Consider the following 18,120-nt stretch of genomic DNA (forward strand, 5'->3'; position numbering starts at 1 on the left):
ATACAAAGGGTCATGGTTCTGAAAGAGATGGGGAGACCCAGAATGTTGTGCGACCTGCATTTGCAACCCCTCCACAATTGCAGGATCAGGCGGGGGACAGTGAAAACATCAACCTCACAGCGAGTCGAACTGGGGAGATTTAAGATATAATGTTCCAAGTTTGTTTATTGCTCTACGTATCCACAAGAAAAAGTATCAATCTTTATCCCTTCTCCCGCAAAGTGCAAAATCATCAACCGTCCGTTACCCAGCTACCGATCCTTGACGCCAAAACGATTCTCTACAATGATCCGCCTAAGCCTAAGCCGAAGCGGCAAGGGGAGTGGGCTCGACGCCAACACGCTGTCGGCTGAGAATGTCGAGCATCAGGGGGCTGGGTCGGTTGTCCTTGTAGACGGTCTGGTTGCTCTTGGCGAGCTGGACGTTCTGGAGGTACTTGTCGAAGAGGTAGGAGCTGTCCATGGGGCCGCCCTTGGCCTCGGGGTGGAACTGGGTAGAGAAGATGGGGCGGGTCTTGTGCATCATACCCTCGTTGCTACCATCGTTGAGGTTGACGAAGTACTCCTTGAACTCGCTGGGGAGAGTGCTGGCGTCAATGGCGTAACCGTGGTTCTGGCTGGTGATGTGGCACTGGCCAGTGGTCAAGTCAAGGGCGGGAATGTTGTGAGCACGGTTGCCGTACTTGAGCTTGATGGTGCGGGCACCGACGGCGAGGGCCAGAAGCTGGTGGCCCAGGCAAATACCCATGATGGGGATGGACGAGGTTTCCATCAGGCGGGCGAGGTTGTAGACAGTGTCCTGGCAGTGAGTAGGGTCACCGGGACCGTTGGAGATGAAGACACCGTCAAAGTGCTGAGCAACCTTGTGGATGGGGTAGTCGTAGGGGAAGACGGTGACGGAAGCGCCTCGGCTGACCAGGCTGCGGAGAATGTTCTCCTTGACACCGCAGTCGATGAGGGCAACGTGCAGAGAGGCACCGGGAGACTCGACAACGAAGGGAGCCTTGGTGCTGACGCGCTTGACCAGGTTGATCTGGCCAGGGTCGATGAAGCTCTCATCCTCATCGGCATCGTACTCGTCACCAATGGAGATCCTAGCGAGGGAGGAACCCTGCTCTCGGAGGTAGGTGACAATGGCACGGGTATCAACGCCAGAGATGGCGGGAACACCCTCTCGGGCGCACCACTCTCCCAGACTCTCAACGGCGGTCCAGTGGCTGTAGTTGACAGCAACGTCGGAGACGACAACACCGGCGCACTGGACGTGGGGGGACTCGAAGTACTTGAGGAGGTTGTACTGGTCTCGGGCGTTGGAGGGAACACCATAGTTGCCAATGAGGGGCTGGGTGAAGACGAGGATCTGGCCTCGGTAGGAGGGGTCGGTCATGGACTCGGGGTAGCCAACCAGGGAGGTGGTGAAGACAGCCTCGCCAGAGATGTTGGCGTTGGCGCCGAAGGCCTTGCCCTGGAAGACGGGACCATCTCGGATAGTGAGAGTCGCAGGAAGGGAAGCGACAGGAGCAGTAGCTCGGGTAGCAGTGAAGGGCATCTTCCTGCCCTTGCTGCCAGCAACGGCCTGCTCAGACAGGTATCGGACCTGAAGCATAGATCGGCCAGGAGCCGACGCGGACTTGGCCGCGGGTTTGGCAAAGGATGCCAGTCGGGAGAACATTTTGATGTCGGTTGAGGGTGGTTGTTGAAGTCAAAGGAAGAGGAGCTGGTTGGTCAATGAAGCCCTTTAGCAAGATTGGGACTTCCAGAGATGGTCTGTAGCGCAAAGTTAGATTAGTTTCAGAAGCCCAACGTATCCAAGATGGGAAAGCTTGGGAAGCGGTGAGTCAGGCCAAGCTAGAGGTGAGACGAACCAGAGAGATAATCCTGTAGCAAACGAGTCAGCAACGAGTCAATTGAAGGGTAAAAGTATTGGAGAGACGATAGGAGAAGCATTGAGTGTCGAGGAACCCGTTCTTTACTTCCCGTCAAGCGGACAAGTTTTCAGCGGGGTCGCGATAGGATGCTCACCGACGAACGGAGCAGCAGCCGCACGCGACACAATGACTCGACAAACATAGAAAAAAAAGACGGTAGAAACGTACCTGCGAGGTGAAGATCGAAGGGCGTCCGTTCATATGAGCGGATTGTGAGACAAGCTCGGGGTGGGAGGAGGGGTGAGAAGCGTTAGACTATGCAGTCAGGGCGTTTGTATGAGTTGTACGAGAGTTGATATATCGCGAGGATTTCTTTCTGTTGTAGAAGAAAAGAAAGAAAGAAGAGGGAGGGGCCGAAGAAGGAAGAGAAAAAGACGAGACGAGAGACGCTCGCGCCTCCCTCCTCCTGACAACGCCGTGTTGGTCATTGGCCATGTTGGCTCCTCCCCGCCAAGTTTTTTTTTCTTAGTGGGGTAGCTTAGACTCGATTTTTGCTCTGGCGGAAGCCCAAAGCCGCCGAGCCGCCTGCGCGAGCCTCTGTTTTTGCCTGTTTTTGCGTGGGCGGCTTCGGCGCTCCGCCTGGTGACACCGCTACGGAGCCGCTAATGCAGCCCCTGGACCCTGGTGACGATGACCCGTCATTGTGGGAGGGAGTTTGCTCGTGCTCCGATATCGTTTTTATCTAAGCTTGGCGGTTGAGTCTGAGTCTGGTCTGGGCTTGACCAACACCAATTACACGTCACATCCTCTATCGGATCGACACTCTTTCCTCCACGATTGCTGAGTCGACAAGACGAGGGCAATGATGCCCTTTTATCCTCCATGGGCCATGACGTACAGAGTCAACTCACGCGACGTCAAGCTCTTCACCTCAGCTCATCTCAATGGGGAGGCCGGGCAGTGGAGCAAACAAGAGACAGCTCCAGGATCCTTGTTGGGACGACAGAAGAAGATCAAGGGCGTGCCCACTGATTCGCCCGCTTTCGCATGCGGGCGGTCAAGCTGAGGGCTGCCATGGGGCTAGAGTCGTTAAGAGTTTAGGTCCATCACGGGCTTTTTTGTTGATAACGGACCAACAACCCCAGGAACATGGCGTCCGTCATGTCCGAATCCCGGATGGGACGGCGGAATGGACTTCGATAAGGGCATTCCTGGATCGGACACAATGAGTCAAGACAGATAATCAGATCGTAGTAGTCAAGGATCATTATAAGCCCAGACCATGAATGCCGAGATCAAGATGGACCTGCTTCTATGTAGGGGGATGCATGCACAATCTTGAGCACAGTCCTCTTCTCTCACGAGGCTCTTTTCCACCTAGAATCCACTCATGATACTCACAGGCACCACATTCATAAGTGCAAACTACCACCCATTTTTTTCATCGCACCCCGGCAGTACCAAGTGGAACGTACTGGAGTAGTGGGAATTCACTTGATCTTTATCTGAGAGTTGTACAATCGAAACCTCACCTGCAGCGGTGAGGTTCTGATTTTTGCATTTTTTTCCTCTTCTTTTTCTTTTTGCCATTTTCTGCGAAACTAGTCGAACATGGAAAACTCCAATTGTTGCATCGAGGAAGGAATCAGAAGCATTGGACCTGGTAACTCAACTTGTAGTTAGTATGAAATCGATTGATCAATTGATGAATCAATCAAGGTCGTCAACCTGGCCTCAAGGCTTCTTCTCACTGAGTGGTATACCTGTTGCAAGCTAGGAGTTTCAACTCATCTTCACCAATGGCGGGATAATCACCGTGTCCAAGCATCCAGTTCTCAATAGCTTACTCCGTATATACTATCGAGATGTCTTGCTTGGTACATGTAACTACGTATTGCAGTGTTTCATGAGGGACCATCTATGGCTTTAGGTTGTAAACTATGGATACTATTGTATCGAAATATGTCGACTGTGCTCCTAAACCTAGGATTCTCCTTGGCTCTGAGAAAAAAAGTGATATCATCAACAATGTACATATTGACATGACATTTATTTATTCTATTTCTCGTACACTATACCGAGGTTCTTTTTACAATAAAACTCCTCGACTCGTGCATATTCATCAAGCTGTCCTCTCATTTACAGCGCACCAAGCTCCTTGAGCTTGCTAACCAGGCCACCAACATCCTCGACCTTGCCACCACCCTGTCGAGTGGGAGGCTCTGTTGATCGTTAGCAATCCATATCTCTCGGACATTCTTCCCAATTGCACAGGAAAAAACTCACCGGCAACCTTGAGCACCTTGAGGCGCTTCTCATTGTCCAGCCCAAAGTCGGACAGCTTGACCTTTTCGAGCTTCTTCTTCTTGGCCTTCATGATGTTGGGCAGGCTGGCGTACCGGGGCTCGTTGAGCCGCAGGTCCGTCGTGATCACCAGGGGCAGCTTGGCCTTGACCGTCTCGACGCCGCCGTCCACCTCCTTGGTCACAATCACCTCGTCGCCGGCGCCGAACTCGACCTTGCTCGCCTGCGTCGCCTGCGGCCAGCCTAGGAGACCCGCCAACATCTGGCCCGTCTGGTTAGCGTCGTCGTCGATGCTCTGCTTGCCCAGCACCACCAGGTTGCTCTTCTGCTGCTCCGCCGCCTGTCGCAGGAGCTTGGCCACCGTCAGGGGCTCCAATTCCTCGCCGTCCTTGAGCTCCACGTGAATACCGCGGTCCGCGCCCATCGCCATCGCCGTCCGGAGCACGTCCTGCGCCTTGGGGGGTCCCGCCGAGATGACGCAGATGTCCTCGACGCCGCCGGGGGCTCGCTTCTTCTCGCGGATGCGCACAGACTCCTCGACCGAGAGCTCGTCAAAGGGGTTCATCGAGTGCTTGACGCCGGCCGTCTCGACGCCCGTCTGGGCCTTGTTCACTCGGGGCTTGACCTGCGACGCTGTCAGAGCTCAATGGATCTTGTCTCGTTCCAATTCCCGTGCCCTTACCGCATAGTCGATAACCCGCTTCACAGGGACGAGGATCCGTAGTGCCGACATCGTGGTGGTTTGCTGTTCAATGCGAGGTTGAATTGAAGTTGTCGAGGGGGACGGCGGCAAGAAGTACAAGACGGCCGAGCCAAGTCGTCATGGCAAAGCTCGGGCGGGAGCGGTACCGGCTAGGGCCGGCTCCAACCTCGGCCGACTACCCCACGTGACAGCCGTCTTGAGGCCGAGCATCGGATTTGTGCGCCCGGTCACCGGGACCTTGGAATGTGAGCTCAAGACTTCGCTTTCTTGATTAGAACTGTCAAAACCGGCGTTTTCGATGCCAAAATTCGTGCCCAAGAGACCGATCCTTGACCGAGAAAGACCACCTCTACCATAAAACCACTTTGGACTTACAACAGCCCCCGTGGCTAACTCGGCTTATAGCCGACTTCGACCGCCGGCGACTAGAGGTAGAATGCCGAGTCCAGCCATCAATACCCTCTTACATACGTCAGGCATATATCGAATCCCCTTCACACTGACAAGCATTGCTGCCGTCTTACTGCAAAACTCTGGAGATGACCAAATTCTCTTGATCGAGACTCGCTCCATTAACAAGCACGCCTATACTCCAAAGCTCCAACTCCCAACCATCAACAACATGTTTCCTCTCAATCTACCGTCTAACATCCCTGCAGTCTGCCTCACCAATCATCCCATTCGTCCGTCTGCTTCTTCGGCGCCGGAGCTGGGTTCTTCTTGCCCATGCCCATAGCACTTGTGCCGATGGAGCTGTTGTTGGGTTGCCTCTGGTCTGCCAGGTTGGAGAACTCGTCCCAGAAGTTCTTCTTACTCTCGTCCAGTGGGGCATCCCGGCTCCTTTGGTGCTCAGGGCCCTCTACAAAACGGTTGAAACCCTCTTGTGCGTTCTTGCCAGCTTGCTGAGCTGACTTTGCGAATGAGGCTGCTGTTAATTGCGCCTGCTTGGCAAAGTCACCCTCGGCGATCTGTACCAGGTGGTCATGTTAGTCAAGGCCATCAGAGAAGATAGGAATCGTAGATAATGAGGTCATACCTGCTTCGCCGTGGGCTGAATGTAGCCATCGTTGACTGTCTTCGCAGTCTTGGAGACTGTTGAAGTAAACCAACCGAAGCCCTTGGTCAGCGCCGCCATCGTGTCCTTTTGCATATCGGCAAAGTTGGGCAGGTCGTTGTCCGACTGGCTCGGCGCAGGCGTGCTGCCAAATCCAGCATACTTGCCTCCCTGGCTGGGAGGCAGATGGTCTGGCCGTGAGGCATTGTCGGCGCCCAGCTTGGCAAAATACTGGTCGTCCACCCTGACCTTGCCCGACCCCGGCGCCGGGCTCTGGTTCCGGTTGGCGGTGCCGCCCATGGGAGTCGACGACCGCGACGCTGGCTTCGCGGCAGCGGGCGCAGGAGCTGGCTTCTTGGCGCCGGGCACGTACTCGCGGCCCTCGACCTTGCAGCTCAGCCTCTCCTTCCACTCCTCGCCGACCTCGCCACTGTATCGCTCCGCGATGGTCGAGTCCTCCCAGGTGATGCCCATCATCTTTGTCTGCTCATGCGCTTCGAAAAAGTCCCTCCACCCCTCGTTGCCACCGAGTCGCATCCGCTCGATCTCGCTCGACTTGAAGGCGTCCATCGAGATGCTCCTGACGAAGGAGATGTGCACGCCGAGGCCTCGATGCACGCCGGCGCACGACAGGCAGATAAAGATGCCAAACTTGGGAGATGCCCATTGCGGGGATGGCGCATTGCAGTCGCAGCAGAGGTTGTTCTTGGATTCCTTCTGAAGGGCGGCAAGCTGGGATAGACGTCAGCACGTGTGAGCGCATCGCCTCCAGGAGGCGACAGCAGAGAGGCCACAAGCCTGATAGGGAGGAAAGGGAGAAAGAAGACTTGACTGACCTTGGACCGCGTCTCGGGATCTACCTCCCACATGCCCTTGGACGCCATCGCGACAGACGTAGAGACCGTAGCCGATCGGATGCTCTCGAGTTGAAGGTTTGTTTGGGTGACGGATGTTTGGTATGGGTGGTTGATGCCCAGCTGGCGGCTCGAAACCAGTTGCAAAGGGAGACGAATGGATGTCTCAGTGCGCTAGAGGCTACAGTAGGTGACCCCCCTGCCTCTTCTGGTTGGATCCAGTACTCCGTACACCACTCAGCGCTCAGGGCACTGAAGCATGGGTCCTGGTCCCGTCGGGTCTTGCTGCGTGCCAGTAGGTTCCGTGTCCAGTTCAAGCTGGATCCATCCATCCATCCAGTAGTAAGGTCCTTAAGGGGTTGGGTCGGCGGGGCAGGCCGCTGCAGTTCATACCCGGGTACCGTCCTTATCCCCCGAAACAGCACATTTCAAGGTTCTAGAACCAACATGTACAATGCCCACGTGAGCTTCAACACCACACTCCCTGACATGTCGTATCAGGAACCTAGAATAGCGTTTGAAAACATATCTTTGCGCCCATGAACATTCACATATAGCTACCTATTGGCAGTCCATCCTCTACAAACCGAGCTGGAACGCTCTCAGCTCCCCTGGTGAGAACCATGACGCCTCCCCGATGGTGATCCCCGCAATCCTCTCAAACGACGACGTCAACATCGCCGTCGACATGCCTATCAAACACTACATCCGACAAACTCACTCATTCACTCTCAGGACACGTCACTTCAAACGCATCATCAGGCATTCTAACCCACCAGCATTACAATCATCTTGTTTCATCAAAAACGCCCTGTTTAATAAATGCGCCGAGCTTTTCTCTCCCTCGAGCCGCCTCCGGCGTAAACTAGTGTACATCCCAGCAGAAGAGTGATGGAGAAAAGGGTGATACAAATACATGAATGAGGGCCTGCGAACTTTTGCGTTCCGATTATGGAGATATTAAGTGTTTTGAGAAAAGAGAACAAGGTTGACAAGAAAACACCATCCCGAGATTTCATCAGAGTTCGAATAGCTCTTGGTTACGTCCCAGTCAAGGTGTTGAGTAATCCCCTTTGTTTCTTTTCATCTCTGTAGCGAGAATCTACCGTAAGAGAAATCGTTGAAATCGCGTGCCAAATCGTAAGAGTGATCATCGTGGCATGAACAAATCTTCATACCCGTGAGACTCGCGTCAGGCCCAGACTTAGGCAGTGGTGACGGGAGTGGTGGTAGCGGCCGCAGGGGCAGCAGCAGGAGCCGCAGCAGGGGCAGCAGCCTCAGTCTTCTTCTCAGCAGCAGCCGGGGCGGCAGCAGGAGTAGCAGCAGGGGCGGCAGCGGGAGCAGCCTCAGTAGCAGTGGCAGCCTCCTTCTGGCCGTTGACGGCACCACCCTCGTGGTGGTCATCATCGGTCTTGTCGGGGCTGTCAATGGCAACCTTGACGGCAATCTCACGACCCTCAATCTCCTTTCCGTTCATCTCAGAAACAGCCTTCTGCTGAAGCTCCTCAGAGGCCAGAGTGACGAAGCCGAAGCCACGGCCCTTGCGAGCCTCACCGCGAGCCTGAAGCTTCTTGATCATGAATCGGGGGATGGGTCGGAGAGCGATCTTGGCAGAAGAGGGCTCGTAAGCCTTGAAGAGCTCAATGAGCTGTTGGCAAGGTTAGCAGAGACTCATCTCACAGTTCAGGGGTTACTGACCTTCTCCTCGGTCAGGTCATAAGGCAGGTTGGCGACCATGACCTTGGTCTTGGAAGGAATTCCATCAGCGGGAGGGCCACGCTCGCGGCGCTCGCGCTGAGGTCGAGCTTGAGTCTTGGTCTTGGTACTGTCGTCAGTGTTGATCTTGTTTGTGATGTCGGTCAAAGGTTGAACCTCAGCGGTGGTAGGAGCAGCGACTGCGGCGGCAGCATCCTCGGTAGCAGCAACGGCCTCGGTAGCCTCACCCTCCTTCTTCTCACCGGCGCCCTCCTGCGTATTGGTCAGTAAAAGTTTCAGAGGGACTACATCTTTCGATTGTGACTCACACGTCCAGCGCGGGCGCCGCGACCACCACGACCACGGCCTCGGCCACGGCCACGTCCCGAAGCACGGCGACGAGATCCCTCAGCGCCGGAACCCTCTCCGTTGGCGCCCTCGGTCTTCTCACCAGCGGGCTCGGGCTTGCGAGCAAGCTGGACGGAAACCTTGCGCTCGAGGATCTCCTTGCCGGAGAGCTCCTCGATGGCACGCTCGGCCTCAGTAGGGGTGGAGAGGTCGACAAAGGCGTAGCCGACAGGGCGGTCGGTGCGAGGGTTCTTTGGGATCGAGACAGACTCACTAGAGAGACGTCAGTAAATGCTTGGCGTTCGTCATGAGGTGATGGTGCGATGGCAGTGGATGGACGTCAGGCCCATGCAGCCAACAGGGACAAGCCCAGTTTGCGCGGCGCCTTCCCAGTTGTAAACTGTCCAGATGCGACGCAGAAGTCGAGACCCTCTGATGTGGTGGTGGTTCTGGGGCGTGCCTGCCGACATTCGTCGTCGTCTGATGTCCAGGGAAGGAGCGCATCGCGATGGCAGAGAGACACGTGTCTCCAGCGGGGTACTCGAATGTCGAGCTCAAAGGGCGGCGAGAAGGGGGACAAAAGGGTCGAGGGATGGGAGGCGAGATGATCAAGAGAAGAGGGAACTCACACAAGATAGCTCTTGAAGAAGTCCTTCAACTCCCCCTCAGTTGTCGCATAGGCCAGGTTGCCGATGTAGAGGCGGCGGCCCTCAGCAGCGCTGGCCGAGGCGGCCTCGTTGGCGGCCGTCTTGTCATCGGCAGGCTTGCTGATAGAGGTATTGCTCAGAGTGTTTGCGACGTCATTAACGGCAGCATCCAGGTTGTTGGTAGTGTTGGCGGTGGTAGTCATGATGGCGGCTGGTGGATGAAGGTTGTGGTTAGGTTGAGTATGACGTTCGGAACTTGGGGACCTGTGGTGGAGGAGCGTTCGAGAACGAGGGCTGCAGGTTGGACAGGTTCAACTCTGGTGCAATAAGGAGGAGTTTGATCAGGGTAGCTTGGTGCCCTAGAAACGGGGGTTGGGGATTAGACAGACGACGGTGCGTTGCGCGGAGACACAAGTGAACTGGAGTTGTGATGGGGAAGAAGAGAAAGGGAGGAGAGAGAGCGATAGGAGCCGCGCGAATCTTGAAATATTTTTTCGGCTTTGGGCTTGGGGGAGGGAGGAAGGGGCGTGCTGAGCATGGGGTTGGGTCGGTCAGGTCAGGGGGGTGGGAGGGAAGGCGTGAGCGAGCACTCAGCAGGCAAGATGTGGAAAGTGGGAAAGTGGCCAGGGCTGGGGGAGACGGGCAGGTGCGACGAGTGGAGGAGGGCTGCGGGTACACGACACGAGGAAGGTACTCGAAGGGGGATCATGATTAGGCGGTGTCTGCACGTTGCGGTCAAGGAACTGAGGTACTGTCCACCACTGAATGGGTATCAGATACATGGAAGCTCCCAGAGAGCTGTGTGCGTTGTGGATTCCCTCCCGCTTGGTGGTCCCGGCACACCTGAGGCTGCTTCCTGCTGGGGGAGTTCTCGATCAAGTCACGAATGGCAGGACGTACCTAGAGATGAGGCGAGGCGGTCGCTTCGAGGAGGATGTCGATGATTCAGAGACGCAGAGTGTAGCAGAGGGGCAGAGTTGAAGAGAAGACGGTCTCCTGATTTGTTTTTGGACTTGTTGACGGCTTTGAATTTGTGCCAGTTCATGTAGGTATTAGGGCCTGGCGTGTGGGTGTGCGGGCCTGCATGTGCGTCACGACCTTGTGTATCGGTCAGGTCTGGCATGGCATTGTAGATGGACATCTGTCATTCAAAGTTTAACATGAATAGGGGAGCGTTTGAGTGACTCGTGACTTGGTGTATACATTGCCATCTATAGGAACACCAACACCGCCGGGGAACGGCAAACAAGCCAAGCTGCGCAATGGATACTATTGTAGTTGACCGCTGGTTCAACGTTGTTCTCAGATGGACACCTGTGGGGGCGTGTTGTTGACAGGCTTGGCACCTCAGCTGTAGTTTCGGCGTGTGTCATCGGTCACCAGCCATCACGACATCAACAGCAAACGGTTGCCGTGCCGTGCTGCGATGCGCTGTGATGCAGGCCTTGCCATCCATCCATCCATGTTTGACTTACACGGGGCTGAAGAACAGTCGTCAACATCGCTCGCCTGTCCTGTCCCGCAACTCATATTGATGCGTTTATGCACGACACGGGCAGCTACTCCAATTAGAGCAAGTCCGTTTTCACCTTTATTTGGAAACCTGGCCTCAGGGCTGCCTCATTGGGAAACGAGAGAAATTCAAACGCGTTGTATCCCGTTGGCATGGAGAAAACTATGGACAGAAGCCCAGCAAAATGCATGATATCGTTGCAATACTCCTGACTGGGCGCCTGAAGGGCCGAAATTGCTTCTCGTCCTGGATAATTTCACAGCTGATTGAATCTCCCGTATCTCTGGAGGCTGTGGCCCCCCCGACAAGGCCAACTCGCCCTCCCCGATCCCGACCCCGACCCCGATAAATAGGGGTTTGCTGGGACACTGCCCCAGGCCAGGACCTTAATGGGAGCTCTCCCTCCCACCAATAAATAAACGAGATGAGTGAGCTGCTATTCTTGCACACCCACGCCCATGCCCTGACAGCTCGGATGCAACGGGCTAGGATACCGGTAGGTACAGTAGGATGCCAGGTCCCGGGAAAAGAAAAGCCAAGTCCTCGAGGCAGTGGAAGCTCCACCGCGACTCGGGGGAACGAGGCTTCTAGAACTCGGCCGCTGTCAGTGCACTTAGCACCCCCTGTGGCTTGCACTTTCAAGGCTCCGGGGCCCTGGTCAAACCGGCATCATGGAACAACCGTCCTTCTGTGGCGCCTCCACCTCGATGGGATTCCGGGGATTAAAGAAGCGGATGAGTGTGTGCATGCATGAGGCTCTCAATCATGATGGGAAATGGGCGGGATGGGATCAGGTGAAGTGCGGTCTGCTACACCGCAAACAGAGGCCAGTGATGGACCTGGGACCCTTGGCTGCAATTTCACCAAACGACTGATTCTACTGGCCGAGTCTATACAGGCTCTCAGCACAATTGCTTTTCACAGCCCAACTCTTGAAGAATACACTCCTTCCACCAACATCGTCAATGTGCAACAGACAGTGGCTGATTCATCAAGCTTTGCCGAGCGAGCAGCCCGATTGATAAGATGGGCCCCGCCATCGGACATGGGACTAAACGGGCGCTAACCAACAAACCTTCAATTTTCAACTGCGAAAGCGGAACCTGCCTTGAAACCCCCCTGCTTTCTCCATTCCTTCAACTCGAGTCGAGCCGAGTCTCAGCAGCAGAAGCAGCAGTTCGCCATGGCCGTTCAGGACAGGACCGTGCTCATCCTCTACGGGTCAGAGACTGGCAATGCTCAGGACATGGCCGAGGAGCTCGGGCGAGTCTGCCAGAGACTCCACTTCAAGAGCCGAGTTGAGGAGCTGGACGCGGTAGATCTGGTAGGTCGCCTCGCCATAAGCAGCCAGCCCAGTATCCTAGTCACTGACGGATGCCTCGTTATGTAGAATGCCCTCTTGCAGCATAGGTTTGTGATATTCGTCATATCAACCACCGGTCAGGGTGATATGCCACACAACTCGCTCCTCTTCTGGAAGAGACTGCTGCGCAAGAAGCTCCCCCCAGGGTGTCTGTCTTCTGTTCAGTACACAACCTTTGGTCTGGGCGATAGCACTTATCTCAAGTTTGTGTCCCCGTCAATACTACTTTGTGACACCGACTTACACCTCTCAGGTTCAACTGGGCAGCCCGCAAACTGAACAGGCGCTTGGAGCAGCTTGGCGCTACTGCTTTCATTGAATCCTTTGAGGCTGATGAACAATTCCCCGATGGGTGAGTTTGCTTATTGAAACTCGCTTCACACACATCTCACTGATGCTGTTTAGCATCGACGGCAGCTTTGTTCGCTGGTCCGAAACCCTCTCCAAACACCTCCTGGAGCACCACCCTCCACCATTTGGTCTCAAGCCCATCCCCGACAATGTTATCCTCCCTCCCAAGTGGTCCCTTAGCAATGCCTTGGAAAATGGCCAAGTTGCCAACGGTCACTCTTCTCCCCAACTCTCAGAGTTACCTCCCGCCTCACTTCTCCCCATCCCCAACGGCTGGACCGCCACCCTAGCCGACAACGTGAGACTCACACCGGAAACCCACTGGCAGGATGTTAGACTCGTCTCCTTCGACATACCCAAGCGGGAGGGAGTCAAGCTCCAGTGTAATCCAGGGGATTGCCTCACCATCTACCCCAAGAACTTCCCCCAAGACGCTCAGAAGCTCATCACCCTCATGGATTGGGATGACATCGCCGACAAGCCCCTCGACCTATCCCTCTGCGGCTCGCTCCCGCAGAACCTCTACATAGACCCCAAGTGCACACTAAGGGAGATTATTCTCAACAACATTGACTTCACCGCCATCCCTCGGAGGTCCTTCCTAAAGAGCATGTCCTACTTCTCCACCAACCCCGACCACAAGGAGCGTCTCCTCGAGTTCACCATGACCGAGTATCTCGATGAGTATTTCGACTATGCCACGCGATCCAGGCGGTCTATCCTCGAGGTCCTTGAGGAGTTTACGTCGGTGAAGCTCCCGGCCGAACGCGTCCTTGACATCTTCCCCCTTATCCGCGGCCGGGACTTTAGCATCGCCAACGGCGGTATGAAACTAAATCATCCAACAGATGAGGACATCACTCGCGTCGAGCTCCTCGTCGCCCTGGTCAAGTACCGCACAATCCTCCGCAAACCTCGCCAAGGCCTCTGCTCTCGTTATCTAGAGAACCTCCCTGCAGGTTCCTCTCTAACCGTCACCCACAAGCCTGTCCTCTCCCCCATCCACGGCCCGCAAAACGCCCAGCGTCCCCTCGTCGCTATCGCTACTGGTACCGGCCTCGCCCCCATCCGAGCTATCATCCATGAGCGCTTGACTCATCCCTCGCGGGCGCCCATGCACCTCTTCTTCGGCAACCGAAACCGCGATGTCGACTACTTCTTCCATGACGAATGGGACGCTGCAGTGCGTGATGGGAACCTCGACGTGTTTCTCGCCTTTTCGCGAGACCAGCGAACCAAGATTTATGTCCAGGATCGACTACGTGAGGAGGCGAAGCGTCTGGAAGGGCCGATAATGGACAATGGTATCTTCTGCGTCTGCGGCGGCTCAACCAAGATGGCAGATGCAGCAAAGAGAGCGGTCTTTGAGCCCTTCTCCGATGGCGCTGAGGATGCCGAGGAACGCAAAAAAGTGCTGTCTTCGTTGACGTGGTGGCAAGAGATCTGGTAGATGATGATTATGGATAACGAACAATAGACGATAGATATGACGTTTTTGCATATGGACGTAACAGTCTTGAATAGAAAGCTAAAAACTATCACATTACTCTATTTTATGTCATATTAAAACATGCGCTCGCTCATACGTATGAACATAGGGAATGACGACGAGTAACCACCACAGGCACCCGTACCTTTTTCGAATAACAATTCCACAGACACCATGGCTCAAAACCAATTCTATGGCCTACCCAGTACCACCTAATGTAAAAAAACACCAGAAGATAGCTCCAGGCTATATCATGAGACATCCACTCCAAAATATCATCGCTCTTCCTCCCAGCTGTACCGTCTCTCGGCCAATTGCGGGACGTGGACCAGCTCATTGCCCCCGTCGATGCGCTCTTGGCTACGAGGCGTATCGGGCTCAGCTGTTTGGCTCATGCCTGACAATCGCATAGACTGTGCCTGAGTAGATGACCCGTTCGTCGTTCGGTTCACCTGCCCGGCCACTGCTCCTTGTCTTCGCTCCTCCTCCTCCACCGTAAAGTTGCTGCCCAAACTATCCACGGTGCCCTCATCGTCCGGTGCGGCGTTGATAACATCATCAGCCTGGTGGCTTTGATCTAGTGTGATTCGAGGCGTATCGTGTCTGGAAAAGCGAGCATTTCCGGGCAGCGGCCCTAGGAACACCACCTTGGACGGGTCAATTGGTGTCCTTTGCACCGTTTGAGGTCGCGGTACATTGAATGAGGTGTTTGATGCCGAGAATGATTCAACTCCAGAATTAGGCCGCCTCGTTACTGTGGAACCATTGGTCTGGCCGTCTGAGGACGGAGGGAAAGGTGAGTTTGGTGAGGTGCTCCCGTCATGAGTAGGTGAGACGGGATAGGTGGCCGTCATCGGAGAGGCCACGGGGAGGGGGCGGCCAGTTGCGTCGAATCCAGGAGTCATGGGAGATGGCAAGGGTATCGAGTTTGGATTTGAGTTGCCTTCTTGACCCGTTTCTGTCGAAGGAGTGGGTGAGCGTTGCAACGCACGACGTTGGGTGTTTGCTGGGTTTGGTTGGTAGATGGCCTTCTCTGGAGGCAACACGGTTCCATCGGTAGGAGGTGTATACGCTGGGACAGGGCCTTGTAGCTGTCTGTCAAGCTTCCGCCTTGCTACCTCGTATGCGGATATGCCTTGCGAGCTGTCTGTGCCCAGTTCCGTATCTCCATTCCATGAGGTGCCGTCATCTCCGTCAAGTTCCGCCGGCGGTATCGGGGCTGGCATCTCGTATATTTGGGTGTTGGGGGCTTCGGATACCTTCTCGTTCTCCTTCCCGTCCTTGGGAGTCTGGTGCTCCGAGTTGCCCCGTCGAGTTAGTTTAGAGAGTAGTTGCATAATAGATGACCTCGGAGATCGAGTCACTGGACTGGCAGCCAAGTCCTTGTCGTCTTCTGAAGTGGTAGCGCTTTCAGCAGATCTCTTTCGTTTGCGACGATAACATAGCCATCCCAGCAAGGCCGCCACGCAGGCCACAAACACCCCAGAGCCAGCTCCAATCCCTGCAATCGCACCCTTAGAAAGTCCATTTCGCGAGTTACCTGAGAAAGGTGGTGGGTAAGGACTGTTATTGGGCTGTCCAATGGCGACCAACTCGGGGTCGGATGATGAGTCTTCGGGGAAGAGGGCCTGGTGTATTGAAAAGATTCCCTCGTCGTATTTGGTGATGAGGTATGACTCCTGCAAGAATGACCGGCCGAGGATATAAGTGGTGCTGTTATGTGCCTTCCGAAGCATGAAATAAGGGACCGCAGGTTCGCCATACTTGATCGTCTCTTCCATAAAAGGGTACTGAAGAAGGCTGACAAAGGCTCTCAATGGCAACGTAATATTGACAACGCCAGAGACGTTATAAGGATCGCCAAAGTTGTCGTTGTTGTCGAAGCTAGACAGTACAAAGGTGAGAGACAAGTTATCTGCCTTCGAGTACTCGCGGTATTGCTCGTTGCCAATGAGGTAAAGGTCGAAGGTGCTGTTGTATGTGAGGTTAAGTGCTGCCGCGAATTGATCGCAGACATCATCCGGGAGCCATAAATATGGAGTGCTACTATCAAAAATAGCATCAAACGACGTTTCCCACTCTGAGAGCAGCATAGATTCTGAGTCCCAGCTATCCGGGACAACACTGCCATTGATCTCGATACCACGGACGAGAGTTCGCTCCATGCTATCTGGTTGAGACAAGGTGAAGTCGGCATTGTGCGATTTGAATCTCGATGGCTCATAGCCTCCGAGTGTCAGCGAGACGGGAGCGTTTCCTGCCTAGTTAGCCTCTGGAATCAACAGACGAAGGGCATGTGATGCATACTGTAATGCGCACCGGCTGTATAACCGAAGCTGTAACTGGGAATCCAGCCATAATCCTTGACTGCCTGGGTCAATGGCGATTCTGCAACTGTTCCGTTAAAGTTGCCCTGCGTGATTCCTAAGCCAAAGAGTCCGTTGAGATAGTTGGTGGTGTTGACGGCAGCCATGAGGACCCCATCCATCGAATATGGCACCGAGCTGGTAGAACTTCGCGTGGTGATTCGGTCGCGACCATACTCGCCGTTCCCCCCGTACCCTAGGTAACTAAGTCCCAGCTCCCAGGTTCCCAACGATTGCCAATCGCTGGACTCCTCGGGTTCATAAATGCCGCCCCGAGCAGCACTACAATGGGGTTCCCCTATGGAATTATTAGCACGGTAATGTCGCTGAGGTTCGGTCAAGTCCTCTTTGTCGTAATCAAAGGAGAAACGTCGAGGTAACCATGGGCCGGGCAGACATACGAGGTAAACATCCTCCCACTCCAACAGCCCAAAATTCTGAAAGAGCTGTGCTCACAAGAACATCGACGGCCTGCGAGTTTGAGCCCAGTGAGAAAGAAATAGTTGACCAGTTGCCGTCGATTCCTTTCCTAGTTGAGAAAGTCAGACGTTGATGTCGAGTGAATCAGGCAGGGGACTTGCCATTGACTGGGAGATAATAGGAGCGGCGCTGGATCACCAGCTTGGGCTCCAGCGACAAGAAGGAGAGACGATCCAAGGATGGCTGTCCACATCTTGAGGCCGACTGGCACGATATGGAATTTCCGATGTCGTTAACCTCAACGGCGAGACTTTTCCTTGTCCAGGGCAGGCATTCACTTCAAATCTCTGGGTGGACAGCGGCGATGATGTGACAGCGACCGCAACGCGCTGTCGGGGGGGCCCGTTTCACGCCGTTTTGGGTCCGCATGCAGGATCAAAGGGTCTAGTCATGGGCTTTTCAAAGGTCCGAAGCCGTTGTATGTACGCTGAAGCAAGAGAGCGGGGATGGGAGGTGATTCAGGCGGCTCTCATGAGATAGGGACACCGGTTTCTCTGCGCGAGATGGCAAGGTGAGACGACCGAGGGAGCAAAAAAAGTTCGACGCGCCACTCCCTGAAGAAAAGCCACAGGGCGCAGAGTTGCTGCACCCATCTTGGCCTGTCCTGGCTTGGCCCTGGCCCGTCTTACAGGGCCTCAAATGTCTTGGGTCTTGTGGCGGGAGGAGCGGAGCCCAGTTCGTCACCCTGACTCGCCGACGCCGAGCTGGGCCTGTCCAAGTTGCAAGGGTACCCACCACCGACACATGGTCCTCCGCTTCTAGTGGATTTCCGTTCAAACTGAGAAGAGGGAATGGCCTTACAAGCATCTGTCGCCCTTCCAGTCAACAGGGAACGGAGCCCTAGATCATCAGACTCCCCGGCTTCTTCAGCCTTGGGGCTGAAGGGATGGATGCATGGTGCTTGAAGAAGCATGGGGAGGATCTCCGGACCGCATTATAGATGCTGTATGTCACGGGGCACAGGAGAGTTGGAGAAGGAAGGTGGCTCGCTTGCGAGAAAAGGGTCCAAGGCGGCAGGCAATCTGCAGGATTGTATCAAACTTCAAAGATGAAGAGAAGTGAATTCTTTGCGGCCAACTTTTCAAC

The 18,120-nt window shown here is 54.9% G+C and overlaps 5 protein-coding genes and 1 pseudogene across 6 annotated transcripts, besides 1 other annotated feature; 1 reads left to right on the forward strand and 5 right to left on the reverse strand.

Annotated features, from left to right (window-relative positions):
* Positions 1–300: 300 nt before the first annotated feature.
* Positions 301–1,671, reverse strand: NCS54_00271200 (Carbamoyl-phosphate synthase; the record flags this gene model as incomplete). Its single annotated transcript, XM_053148305.1, has 1 exon — positions 301–1,671. The coding sequence occupies one exon, from the start codon at positions 1,669–1,671 to the stop codon at positions 301–303; it is 1,371 nt and encodes a 456-aa protein (XP_053004280.1).
* A 2,335-nt stretch (positions 1,672–4,006) lies between these two features.
* Positions 4,007–4,904, reverse strand: NCS54_00271300 (Putative electron transfer flavoprotein subunit beta; the record flags this gene model as incomplete). The annotated part of the gene is made up of 3 exons (XM_053148306.1): positions 4,007–4,089; positions 4,154–4,796; positions 4,854–4,904. 3 exons carry the CDS (start codon positions 4,902–4,904, stop codon positions 4,007–4,009), a joined length of 777 nt encoding a protein of 258 aa, XP_053004281.1.
* Positions 4,905–5,539: 635 nt separating this feature from the next.
* On the reverse strand, positions 5,540–6,812 carry NCS54_00271400 (Arf-GAP domain-containing protein; the record flags this gene model as incomplete). Its single annotated transcript, XM_053148307.1, has 3 exons — positions 5,540–5,842; positions 5,911–6,660; positions 6,765–6,812. The coding sequence occupies 3 exons, from the start codon at positions 6,810–6,812 to the stop codon at positions 5,540–5,542; spliced, it is 1,101 nt and encodes a 366-aa protein (XP_053004282.1).
* A 1,174-nt stretch (positions 6,813–7,986) lies between these two features.
* NCS54_00271500 (Hypothetical protein) lies at positions 7,987–9,675 on the reverse strand (the record flags this gene model as incomplete). Its single annotated transcript, XM_053148308.1, has 4 exons — positions 7,987–8,430; positions 8,481–8,750; positions 8,807–9,098; positions 9,455–9,675. 4 exons carry the CDS (start codon positions 9,673–9,675, stop codon positions 7,987–7,989), a joined length of 1,227 nt encoding a protein of 408 aa, XP_053004283.1.
* A 2,493-nt stretch (positions 9,676–12,168) lies between these two features.
* On the forward strand, positions 12,169–14,149 carry NCS54_00271600 (NADPH-dependent diflavin oxidoreductase 1; the record flags this gene model as incomplete). Its single annotated transcript, XM_053148309.1, has 4 exons — positions 12,169–12,309; positions 12,376–12,551; positions 12,602–12,700; positions 12,754–14,149. The coding sequence occupies 4 exons, from the start codon at positions 12,169–12,171 to the stop codon at positions 14,147–14,149; spliced, it is 1,812 nt and encodes a 603-aa protein (XP_053004284.1).
* Positions 14,150–14,463: 314 nt separating this feature from the next.
* On the reverse strand, positions 14,464–17,238 carry NCS54_00271700 (annotated as a pseudogene). The gene is made up of 4 exons: positions 17,132–17,238; positions 16,956–17,083; positions 16,496–16,852; positions 14,464–16,445 (listed from the first exon to the last, which is right to left on the reverse strand).
* Positions 14,464–17,238: a sequence feature.
* Positions 17,239–18,120: the final 882 nt, after the last annotated feature.

This window comes from Fusarium falciforme, chromosome 2 (assembly GCF_026873545.1).
Source record: "Fusarium falciforme chromosome 2, complete sequence".
In the NCBI taxonomy this organism is placed as follows: Eukaryota; Fungi; Ascomycota; class Sordariomycetes; order Hypocreales; family Nectriaceae; genus Fusarium; species Fusarium falciforme.